The 12665-nt window shown below is 43.3% G+C and overlaps 1 protein-coding gene across 3 annotated transcripts in view; it reads left to right on the top strand.

Moving 5' to 3' along the window:
- Positions 1–12665, top strand: part of Ercc6 (ERCC excision repair 6, chromatin remodeling factor) — a 90041-nt gene that overhangs the window by 62611 nt on the left and 14765 nt on the right. For all 3 annotated transcript variants that reach the window (XM_029564044.1, XM_008834115.3, XM_029564045.1), the window contains exons 9-12: positions 566–736; positions 1158–1334; positions 6517–6633; positions 10158–10253. In XM_029564044.1, the coding sequence (XP_029419904.1) occupies positions 566–736; positions 1158–1334; positions 6517–6633; positions 10158–10253 (561 nt within the window). The remainder of the gene's footprint in view (positions 1–565; positions 737–1157; positions 1335–6516; positions 6634–10157; positions 10254–12665) is intronic.

Raw genomic sequence — 12665 nt, forward strand, 5'->3', positions numbered from 1 at the left:
CTCAGCTCTGGAAATTGTTATTGGATATGTCAATGCTGTTGTAATGAAATGCTTCTTCTAATTATATGGTTATTAAATAAATAATTAAAATACTTACTGAAAAATCTGAAAAAAAAAAAAGGTGTGTGCCACCATGCCAGGCCTTTTTTCCATTTTTTTTAAAGTCATTTTTATATCTTTTACCCTTACCTCCTGCCATTCAGTGCATCTTTCTTGTTTCTTTGGATTTTCTTTCATTTTCTTGATTTTATTTTAAGACAATCACTTTCCGTCCACTTTGTTTTTGAAAAGTTAACAAGAACAGATACAAAGGATGATTTAGAAAAATAGCAACTGAGTAATTGATTATACTTATAACTTAACTTTTTTGAGAGCTCCACTACAGTGTGCTTACTGCCTTACAGATCAGCCATATGCAGCATGCTGATACGTGTTATTAGGCCGTCTGTGTGTTAGTGTTGTGGTTTTTAGTGTGCTGTATGATTAATGGATGTCATTGTGGGTCATGCTCGTTTTTTTTCATTTCTCATTGAAATCTAGCTTTGTGTCTTTACTGTGGTTATAGGAGAAGCTGATTCGAGATATTGTGCATTGTCATGGGATTCTGATCACTTCTTACTCCTACATTCGCCTGATGCAAGATGACATTAGCAGACACGACTGGCATTATGTAATCTTAGATGAAGGGCACAAAATTCGAAACCCAAATGCTGCTGTCACCCTTTCCTGCAAACAGGTATAGTCTCTGACAGTGAGGGGGATTTCCAGGTGGCTGGTGATATTTCGTTGAGAATAGGCTATCTGCTTTTGTTAACATTTATTGAGTCCTATCTTAATTCAGAAAATTCTTTGTTTGTCCTTTTGAATTTTCATTATTCAGGACTCTTATAAGGGTCTGAGTATAAGCGCATCCGACTCCAGTAGGTAATATTCAGCTTGACCAATAAGAGAGAATTCCTCCCAGTATTTTCATTGGTATACATAGTTAGAAGATTGCAAAAAAAAAAAAAATCTGCAATTTGGAGAGAACCAAATTAATGAGAGAGCAAAAGTATGATTAAATGTGTTAAAGAATTATTACTTGGGTGTGTTTTGGGTTGGGTGGCAGTCATTTGTTAAAAATACTTCATAAAATGCTATCTTATTTCCCCAAATAGTTCCGCACACCTCATCGGATCATCTTGTCTGGCTCACCGATGCAGAATAACCTCCGAGAGCTGTGGTCGCTCTTTGATTTTGTCTTTCCAGGAAAGTTGGGCACATTACCTGTGTTTATGGAGCAGTTCTCTGTCCCCATCACCATGGGGGGCTACTCCAATGCTTCCCCAGTGCAGGTAATATGGTTGACAGTGGCACCTTTGCAGTGTTCACATTGAAAAACATCCCCAAACATGCTTTGTAGCCAAGTCATTGAAAATGTAAGGGAAGTGGCCAGGCTTATAAATTGGTATCTGATAAAACTCAGAAAATTACCTCTATTTGATAAATTGTAGTTTTACAGATGAGGTTTTAAAAAAAATCTTATGAATGATTTACTTAGAAGAAAACACTATTTAAAACTTCTTCACAATAGAAATGAAACGGGTTTGGTGTTGGTTGTTCCTGGAAAGTTTCTCTCAGATAAGAAATGAAAAATTAATTTTGCAAGTGATCATAAGAGCATTCAGAAATCATGAAAAAAGGGCGAATCAGTTCTGGACAGCGTGTAATGTAGTGCAAACTGGGTAGTGCGTTTTACAGTAAGAGGGCCGAAAGAGTAGACACCAGGGAGGACTGGAAATTAGCAAAGTCCTGGCTCTGGGAAAAACAAAATGGACACACAGAATGCAAGCATTCTGCTAAGGGCTGCTCTGTGAGCACAGCTGCACTGCGGCTGAGCAGCTTTTCCTTTGTGTGACTCATGCGAGTTGAGGGCAAAAAGCCGTAGAAGCTGGAACTGGGGGCTTGAAATGGAGTCAGTGATGCTAAGGGACAACAGGAAGGTATTTGAGCCACTTGACTAATAGGAAGTGATAGTTCTTGGGAGTTTCTTGGGCTGTAAGTAGTCACGGGGAAAGGAGGCTGGCACTGGAGGATTTAGAGGGACTCTTTTTTGGGGGGTTGTTGCTAGGGGGAACTGGACCTGGACTTGGGTCATGGTCTAAGAGTAACACAGTAAGGAACTGGAGATCAGGTGGCATTTATTGGCAGGACAAGCAAGACATAGCTGCTGGTAGAATAAACAGGTGGGGCTTGCTGCAGCAGACTTCTGAGGCTTTGGCCTAGGCTGCAGGTAGAATTGGGTTATCATAGACCAGAACCTCTTGGGGGTGGGGTTCTAAGGGGGCAGCATGTGGCTTGTGGGAGCAGGCTTCATTCAGCCTTGGGATGAAGCAGGGTTCTCTGTGCAGCCCTGTTCAAATGGGGGTTCACCTCCTGGATCCTGTCTGGGCCAGGAATAAAGCTGTCCTCTAAAAACAGATGCTCTTATGTTTTAGGATATTTAATTCAAAAAATATTTTATTATACTTCTAAAAATCAGAGAATTGTAAAAAAACCATTTTTAGTGACTTTATCTTTTGCAGTGGAACAGTTAATTAATTTGCAAATGCTCTCTTCCTTCTCTGAATCCTTGCTGTGACTTTTGGTCACATATACACACACTTTAACTTTCCATTTTAGACTCATTTCAAGCTGAAGTTAAAACTTCTCCTGCAACCTCCCCCCCAATTTGGCGTTTTGCTATCATTTGGTGCATTTGCTGTCCAGTAATATACAGACGAATACTGGTGTTTTTATGATTCAGCTGAGTAAGTTCAGGCATGGTGCTCCTTCCTCACACCTTCAGTGTGTTTTCTAAAAACAAGCGCAGTCACTCACATGACAACAGCGAGGACGCCAGTCAGGAGGCAGTTTAGTGTTGCTGTCGTTCTGTTCCTAGTTTGTCTTTGTTCACTTCCTGCCAGTTGTTTCCTGTATTTTCTGTCTCTTTATCCCTCTCTTTGCCTGTCATGACCTTGACAGTTTTGACAACCACAGAGCTGTTACTTTATGGATTGTAACCTCACTTTGGGTTTGTCTCACGTCCCTTCATTGTTGCAGTTGAGCTGTGCAGTCTTGGCAGGAGTGTCACGGATGTGACCTGTTTTCTCGGTGTGAGATCTGTCAGTTTGTGCTGTTTTTGGACTACTTGGTAAAGTTGTTTTGACCAATTTCTGAACCGTGGAGTTAATATTTCTCCTTGAGAATTACCAAAACATTTGTGGAACAGTTCCTTGAGAACATGTAAAGGTAATGTTTCTTGAAATCCTTGTCTCAGGAGTTTGTGTACAGTAGTGCCTTTGTATGTAGGAGATACGTTGTAAGGCATACGGATTCCTGAAATCACAGAGAGTGCCAGTCCCTCTGCACTGTGATGCAGGAGGGCAGTCTGATAACTGAGCTCACTGCTGGGCTAATGGGTGGGTATCCTATACAGTGGAGATATGCGGAGCAAAGGGACGATTTGTGTCTTGGGTGGAACACAGTAGAATAGTGCAAGATTTTTATGGTACTACTTGAAATAGCATACAGTTTAAAACTTGTCAATTGTTTATTTCTGTAATTTTCCATTTAATATTTTTGGGCAGCAATTGATCTGAGGTAACAGGAACCACAGAAAGCAAAACTGCTTATCTTTTCTCCATTTCTAGGTGATAAGGTTTTATGAGAGGGATGTTGTTTTTGTTTGCTATTTTTTGTTTAAGATCATTGTTGTCACATGCTATTGAATCCTATGAAGATAGTCTGCCCACAGATAATTATTGTGTCAGGCTGGTTCCACTGTGATGGGAGGAGGCTGGAAACCAGAAACCTCCCTAGAAGTCCAGTGGGTCAGCAAGAGTAATGTGGTAAAAGGACATGTCAGAATAAGGTAGTGGAAAACTGTGACCAGGGGAGATAAACACACCAAATTCTGGGACTCAGGAAAGGACTCTTGGAGGAAAGATAGCTCATCAAGGCTGAGGAGGGTGAAGGCAGGGTACCAGCAGCCCCCAGAGGGACTGCTCCTCCGGGAGCTCAGCCTGGGCTTCAGGATTAAAAAGAACCTGAGCAGACAGTGCTTTATAATTATACATGTCTGTTCATGCAATACCTGCATGCACATAGTATACATATATGGATGCAGACATGAAAGAGGAGTGCTTAGGGCCTCTCTCTTAAAGTGTTTTCTTTTGTAACACACTAATGTGTTTAACTTGAACTTTCCTGTGTGTATTATACTCAAGCTTTTTTCCCCTTTTTTATTGAATTTTTGTGCATTTCATATATTTTTATATTAGATCCCCTCTCTTTCTACACCCTTCCTTACTACTCCCTGCCCAATTTCATGTATTCGTGTGTGTGTATGTGTGTGTATGTGTGTGTGTGTGTGTGTGTGTGTGTGTGTGTACGTATGTATATATATGAAGGCCTGTAGAGTCAGATTTGTGTCTCCATATGCCCTTCAGGTTTTGGGTCCAGCCCCTGTAGTCTAGTTAATCTACCAAGCGTCATACTCTTAAAAGAGATGTGACTCTTCCCTCTCCCAGCAGTCATTGGTTGCTAGTAGTTCCTCAGGTGGGGTTGGGATTTTCTACCCACTTCCCCACGTCTGTCCTGGGATCTTATCTGGCTTGATCTTACATGGGACTTGTTTGTGTTGTTGGCACTTCTGTGAGTTCATATGGAGTAATTTCCTAGTTGTCTGGGAAACTCAGTTTCGTTGTGGTCATCCACCTCCTCTGACTCTACAATCTTTCAGCCCCCTCTTCCACAGTGATTCCTGAGCCTTAGGAGGTAGAAGTTTCAGTGTCCAGTTGAGGGATAGGCACTTTTTGGTCTCTTATTCTCTGATTGTTCAGTTGTGGTTCTTTGTGTTAATCGCCATCTGCTGCATGAGGAAGCTTCTCAGCTGTGAGCTGAGAGATGCATTAATCTATGGGTATAATGATAAGTCATTAGGAGTCAGTTTAATACTGTATCTCTTTAACAGAAAATTAGTATTAGACTCTCCTCTAAGTCCTATGACCTGTTTAGCCTCAGGTTCCTAGGGCTGATATCAATGTCAGGTATGGTCTCCATTCTCTGACACATACCTTAGATCCAGTTAGAAAGTGATTGGTTACTCCCATAATATTTATGCCACTATCGTACCAGTGGGCATATCTTACCAGACCAGTTATTTGTTGTAGCTTGCAGAATTCACAGCTGGGAAAGGTTGATGATTAATTTTCTCTTCAGATAACTTGCATATATCTTCCAGCACTGTTAATAATAGCCAGTAGAGATGAGGCTTTGAAGTCAGCACCAGCTTGATTTCTTCTTGTTTGTTTTGCAACTTATATATATAGTATCTTAGGCAATAGGGTCTTACCATGAAGTTCTGGTGGGTAACCAAGAGCAGGGGCAATGGCCAGTATTGTTTGAGGGTCTGTGGGACCCCTAGTCAACAGTTTCAAAAGGAGTCTATTCTTGGCATTGGGCTTTTACTTTGCTAGCCCACTATGGTGTCTAATAGGGGCAACGTCCCCCTGTTATAAGGTAACTCCTTTTACTCTCTTTTTATAATGTACATGTATATACTTTAAGAAGCTTCTATAGTGGTAGGTTTCCATATTGCTTTTCCTAAAGGCCTTTAGTGTTATCTCTACTTAGGATTTTTAAAATGTTTTCTTTGTTTAATGCTAATGTGTTTAACTTGAACTTTTCTGTGTGTATTACACTCAAGCTCTTTTAAAAATTCATTTCATAGCTAAGCTTCTTATATTTAAATTTTAGACTTGTTCCATGAAATAATAATTTACTAAGTTATTAAGCCTATTTAGAATTTTTAAAATTATCAATAATTAATTGGAGTTTTTGCTTGCCCATAAGTGAATTGCAGAGGGCGTGGTTTCCAGGGCTGTGGGGCTTTGTTTTTCTGTGTACGGTTAATACCCTCTCATGTGGCCATGTTCATTATGGAGCCATATGCTCCATTTTAGGCAGAGTGACCTTTCATTTCTTGGATCGTAGGGCCCCTCTTGAACTTATTCCCTGAAGTCTGATCTCCACCATTAGTTGGTGGCTCCCACTGCTGTAGCTTCCCCCACACTTAGCTTTTGATCTCTAATCTCACAGTCTCAGTTCCCTTGTAGCTTTTGGAGAATGCAAGATTATAAATAGAGATTTGTTCAGAACCAGTTTTTCCCTAGAGAATGGTCAGTAACTAAATAAATCTCTACTTTAGGGTATAACTATATAGTAATCATTAAAACAAATATACAAGAGGAAAGAAGGCACAAAATTCCCAGATTTTTTTCTGTTGTACATTTAGCTTAATGAGGTAGTTCTTTTCCTCTGATACTGCTTTGAAAGGGACTGTTCCCTGAAGCGTACAGAACTTAGTTGACTTTTTCTAAGTTGAATTTGTGTACCAGTTGGTTGTTCTTTTATTTTTAACAAATGGAATCAATTGAAAGGAAAGAACAAATGTATTCTGTAAACTAATTTTCTCCTTGTTTTCTTTTATTGAAGGTTAAAACTGCTTATAAGTGTGCATGTGTCTTAAGAGACACCATTAACCCATACCTACTGCGGAGAATGAAATCAGACGTCAAGATGAGCCTTTCTCTGCCAGATAAAAACGAACAGGTCTGTAAGTCCAGGAGGTGGCCATGTACTCCTCAAGCATGGGTATGCTGCCCTTCACTCTCGTTCTCCCAGTGTGACAGGCCAGGCCTACAGCATGGTGCTGTAGCTACAGATAGGCTACTCTGCACATACCTCAATGTGGCATTTGCCTCTAGTCCGAAGGCTTTGGTTTCCCTGAATTAGCACCTGGATTCCTCCAGCTACTCTTCTTAAACATCTCCATGTTCCTTAAGCCCCCAGGGCATTCATGCCACATACTAGATTGCAAACGAATACCTCCCTTGTTCCTAAGCTCTGAGACACAGCAGTGAGCAGACAAGTCTTGTTATCATAAAATTCACATTAATTCTTGAAGAGAGTCACAAGTAAGGTGGCTGGTGGTTCAGCAGGTGGCTTTCATCAAGTTGGGGGATCAGAAGTGTTGAAGGTTACACAGTTTAGAGAGTGGGCTTTTTGAAAGGGATGGTCAGAAGAGACCTTTGATCCATTGGTATTTGTGCGAAGACCTAAAGAAAGTCAAAGAATGAGTTGTTTGGGATTTGTAGGAAGAGCAGTCCAGGTGATGGATGGGGTCAGTGTGTTGGCACTTGGGGGCAGCAAGGATGCCAGGGTGGCTGATACCTGGGGCAAGAAAGAAAGCAGCAAAGAAGGAAGTCAGATGGCCATGTAGAGGACAGACTATATTGTTTGCGAATGTATGGGAATGTACTGAGAAAAGGGTTGCTGTCATCTGACTAGGTGTTAAAAGGATGCTGCTGAATCTGTCCTGCTGGTGTATAGTCTTAATAGATGTACCTTCTCCTCAGGGTCTTCAAGAAGCTCAGTGCATTGTAGATCATGCAGGTTGAAATTGTGAAAGAGCTTCGACATCTGTCATCAAGACTACCTTCTTCCCTGCCTCTTCTTTTCCACCAAATCTCATCTTGTTTTTATCTTCATGTTCCTCCAAAAGGTCTGCCGTTCCCTCCTGCCAGTTCCTCAGCCACAGCCCTCTGTGCTAATTCCCAGTCAGCCATTGCTGACCACTCTTACCTGTCTGTTTCACATCCTGCAGCTTTCTCATGAACTGGTGCAGTTGATGTCTGCCAGCACCTCCCCCACCCCAACAAGACTCTGCACTCCATTGAGTGTCACTTATTGATGCCGAATTGATTTTTCTCAATCTTCCTTTCCTACTAGCCTATGTTCTCTGTCTCTCACCCTACCACCTATTCAACAGCACGGACTTAGCTTATTTATGCTGATTTATTTTCATTGTGGAATCTTACTCTCTCTCCCACATGTGGCCCAAACTGATCCATTCTGTTTTCTCATCATGTCCTTCTGCTTCCATGTACATGTGATGCTTCCACCTGGAGCTCTGCCATACCCACTTAGGTCCAGGGAGCACATGCAGAGAAACTGAATTTTAAGACCCTCCTAGGGTCTCTACTAGACTGCAGACTATGGGAGAGCCAGGTTTTCTGGCTTTCACTGTGATTTGGCAGGTGCTTGGCACCTGTTGAATCATTTGTTCAGTTAACTTTTGTGTTTGAGAGGAAAGTCAGTTGCCATTGTGCTTAACGGGCAGAAAATAGGAATTTAAGAAATTGGGAATTGGAAACCCTTAGCCTTAGAGTTTGGAAGACTACTCAGGCTGCAAATCAAAGTATTTGGGGGCGGGGGAAAGAAAGTAAACAGGACACCCCAGGCAGGAGCTGCAAAGCCCTCAGAGAGATGTGCCTTAGACTGAGAAAAGGCTAGGGCTAGCAGGGACCTGGATGTCCTAATGATTTCCCCCTTAGACTCCAGGGCGGGTCTGTGATAGAGGCTTCCGGAGGAGAGGCAGCTTTTAGTGCATAATTTATGGGTTAATTTGGGGTGTGTGTGAAGTACCTGAGCAACCCTCACATGCATAAGAAGTTTAGACCAGTAAGACCATACTAAGACCAGTCAGCTGGCAAGGTGTCCCAGTTCTGAGGGCTGGCTTTGCCCAAAAAGCATGTGGAAAACAAGAGGAGATAAGCGGCTCAAGTAGCTGCTCTCCTTAGCAACATCAAAGGAGAGGATGGAAGAAAAACTAGCTGGGAAGAGGGGAGGGGCCCCAGCAGACAGGTGGAAGTAGTCTAGGAAAAGGCAGGACTGCGGCTGGCAGAGTGAAGGGAAATGGCCCAACTGGGAGGAATCTAGTTGTTTAGCAGCTCTGAGGTTAGTACTGATGTTTTGGAGGCAGGTCAGCGGCATCAGTGACTTGCACCAGGTGCTGCAGCAGATAAGGAAGTAAAGGTGAGGACTGTCCCATGTTCTCTCAGCAAGTTCCCCCTTTCCCTGTGGAGTCAAATGGGCAGCGCACTGCCCTGAGGAAGACAGATGGGTGTTCAGATCTGCTGCAGAGGCTGAAGGATTGCCCTGGGTCCTTCCCTGAACTGTCTTGCTCACTAAGGGGAGGATACAGAAGTAGAGGCATTGAGGGATAGGAACCAAATCCTTCTGATTGGGTAGCTTCAGCGTTTTTGTTGTTGTTGTTCTGTGTGATTGTGAGTAGATGTTGAGACAAAGATGTCTGGTAGAGAAATGGCTTAGGAGGAAGAGGGAGCCCAAGGAGGAGTCAGCACAGCCATTCCGGGCTTTAAGAAGGTACTGGGCAGGATGCATGGGGTTTTAGGGGGGTGGCCTCTGGAGTAGGCTGCTGCAGGACTGGGGCTGCTGCTGCTGCACGCCAGTTATAAAGCAGTGGGGGAAGCATGTGGGTGAGTAGATCTGGCCCACATGTGTGGCACAGGGGTAGCTGAAAGAACATCCCATGGGAATATAAAAGTGCCGCGAAGAAAGTCAGGCCATGGAGTAGTGGTAGACTTGGAGAGAACAGGATTGAGAGGCAGGACGTCGGATGACACAATGGCATGGAATGGCCCCAGTGGGCTGGAGCTCAGGTGTTGCCACTAGAGCCTGGTAACCTTGTGAATCCCAGGAAGGGGGAGTTCCAGGTGAGGTGAAGGTTTCTGCCAAGTCTGCGAAGCATAGTGCACATGAGTGATCTGGGAGGAGGGTCTCTAATCACATTGGGACTGAAATGAAATGTGACTGTGCCTCTGGGTCCTGAGCCTGCCCTGTGAGCAGGAAGCCAGTCTGGAGGGACTGCTGAGCAATGTGCAGGAGTCAGGAGATGGATGGAAAATGCTTTGTTCATCTGTGAGAGGTTATCGTTGTCATTTGTTGTTTTAATAAGAGGTACATTGTTAAAATTGTACATGTTTTAAATTAGGAAGCCTTACTGATAATATATATTTAAAATTTTTATTTATATTTTTAATGTATGTGGGTGTTTTGCCTACTTGTACATAAAGTACACTCATGCTGTGCAGTGCCCACACCAGAAGAGGGCATCAGATCCCCTGGAACTGAAGTTAAAGATGGTTGTTAGCTAACATTGGGTGCTGGGAGCCTGGGTCCTCTGCAAGAACAGCCAGTGTTCTTAACCACTGAGCCATCTCTCCAGCCCTAATTAATCTCTTTTTTAACCTACGGTTTCTTTTTCCTCGCAGGTATTATTTTGCCGTCTTACTGATGAGCAGCACAAAGTCTACCAGAATTTCATTGATTCCAAAGAAGTTTACGGAATTCTCAATGGAGATAATCAGGTCAGCTGGAGCAGAAGCTAGGGAAATAAACTGTATACTAAGGGAGGTGAGGGAGAGAAGGAAAATGGAGTCTGGAATGTGCAAGGCTTCTTATATGTCACCTTTGTTCAGTCACATGCCACCTCTGGAGTGGCTATGGAGTAGAGGTGCCCAGGAGCCGGAGGTGCTGAGGAGCCGGAGGTGCTGAGGAGCAAGGTCACTGAAGCGAGGTTGAACCCCTGAGCTAGGAAACGGGTCCAGGTGGGGGTATGACCATAAGGCCTGACTCCTAAGGCACTTACCCAGCAGGAAGGTGAGTGTCAGGTACATCGCTGGGTTTTCTTAGAAATTTGACCAAAATTATGTATTATCAGGATATGGTTATGAAAGTCATAAATTCTGTCAGCTCCTAGATGAGTCTCATATCCTAATATACTCTTAGGAACCACTGGCATCTTAGAAACCAGATAAAACTCTGTATCAGAGTTTAAAGGCTCTAACTCTTATTGTCCCCACTGTATGAAAGGAATCTGTTTACTCACCCTTTTCCTTCCTGTACTATGAAAACGTTTTCTAACGTTACCAAGAATTTCAAAATTACTAGACAGTGTCTTCTCAAAAAATCCCACTACATAAACTCTGCACATGTGAGAGTTTGGCTTTCTGGAACACCTTCCCACTGTGGAGTGACCCCAAGCATTTGACATGAGAATGTCATGCTGAGACTGCTCAGGGGTAAGAACATCACGACATGTGTCGAAAACCAGGCACCTGAAATTTACATAGTTGCTATAGACTGCCAACTGGATCAGGTGTTTTCTAAGACCCCCCTTGAAAGCATTTTGGTGAGAACTTTAACTGAATTTGAAGCCCTTCTAGAAATAAGAAAACATTCATAAATTAGAGCACATGCCTTTCGTCTTCACTACAGGCCTGGTGCACTTGAATCCAGCACTGTGGCCTAGTGGGAGAACGGCACCGTACAGTGGAACCTGTGGTGATGTGGCCTGCGGGACTAGGCATCCCAGCAGAATGTAGGGGAGCCAGGTTGGTAAGTGGGCAGGACTAGGCATCCCAGCAGAATGTAGGGGAGCCAGGTTGGTAAGTGGGCGGGACTAGGCATCCCAGCAGAATGTAGGGGAGCCAGGTTGGTAAGTGGGCGGGACTAGGCATCCCAGCAGAATGTAGGGGAGCCAGGTTGGTAAGTGGGCGGGACTAGGCATCCGAAGGTGAGTGTCAGGTACATCGCTGGGTTTTCTTAGAAATTTGACCAAAATTATGTATTATCAGGATATGGTTATGAAAGTCATAAATTCTGTCAGCTCCTAGATGAGTCTCATATCCTAATATACTCTTAGGAACCACTGGCATCTTAGAAACCAGATAAAACTCTGTATCAGAGTTTAAAGGCTCTAACTCTTATTGTCCCCACTGTATGAAAGGAATCTGTTTACTCACCCTTTTCCTTCCTGTACTATGAAAACGTTTTCTAACGTTACCAAGAATTTCAAAATTACTAGACAGTGTCTTCTCAAAAAATCCCACTACATAAACTCTGCACATGTGAGAGTTTGGCTTTCTGGAACACCTTCCCACTGTGGAGTGACCCCAAGCATTTGACATGAGAATGTCATGCTGAGACTGCTCAGGGGTAAGAACATCACGACATGTGTCGAAAACCAGGCACCTGAAATTTACATAGTTGCTATAGACTGCCAACTGGATCAGGTGTTTTCTAAGACCCCCCTTGAAAGCATTTTGGTGAGAACTTTAACTGAATTTGAAGCCCTTCTAGAAATAAGAAAACATTCATAAATTAGAGCACATGCCTTTCGTCTTCACTACAGGCCTGGTGCACTTGAATCCAGCACTGTGACCGAGTGGGAGAACGGCACCGTACAGTGGAACCTGTGGTGATGTGGCCTGCAGGACTAGGCATCCCAGCAGAATGTAGGGGAGCCAGGTTGGTAAGTGGGCAGGACTAGGCATCCCAGCAGAATGTAGGGGAGCCAGGTTGGTAAGTGGGCACACAGAGGTAAAGATATACTTTTCTCTAGTGGCATTGTGTCAGCACTCAGCATGGGTATGTGTCTGTTAAATAAGGATATGTAGTAGGATTGTAATAGACTTTTAGTCTAAAGCTTCAGATACACTTATTTTTCCTTTGTGTGTAATATCCTACCCTGTAGATTGTTTTGCTGGCCTGGCATGTAACTTTCCTAGGGCCAGGAGAAATGTTCTTCTTGCTATTAACCATACAGAGCTGTGTGGTGCTTTCAGAACAAGCCTCAACAGTCCAGTATGTTGGATGTTGTGCCTTCCACATAGCAAGGGCATGCTTGAATGTCCTTTCATCCATGCTGAGCTTTGCAATGATGACCCTCATTCTGCCCATTGAAGATATAGCAGTGTGTTCAGAAGTCCACCCTGGCA

Source organism: Nannospalax galili, unplaced genomic scaffold (assembly GCF_000622305.1).
Source record: "Nannospalax galili isolate Female #2095 unplaced genomic scaffold, S.galili_v1.0 scaffold996, whole genome shotgun sequence".
NCBI lineage: Eukaryota > Metazoa > Chordata > Mammalia > Rodentia > Spalacidae > Nannospalax > Nannospalax galili.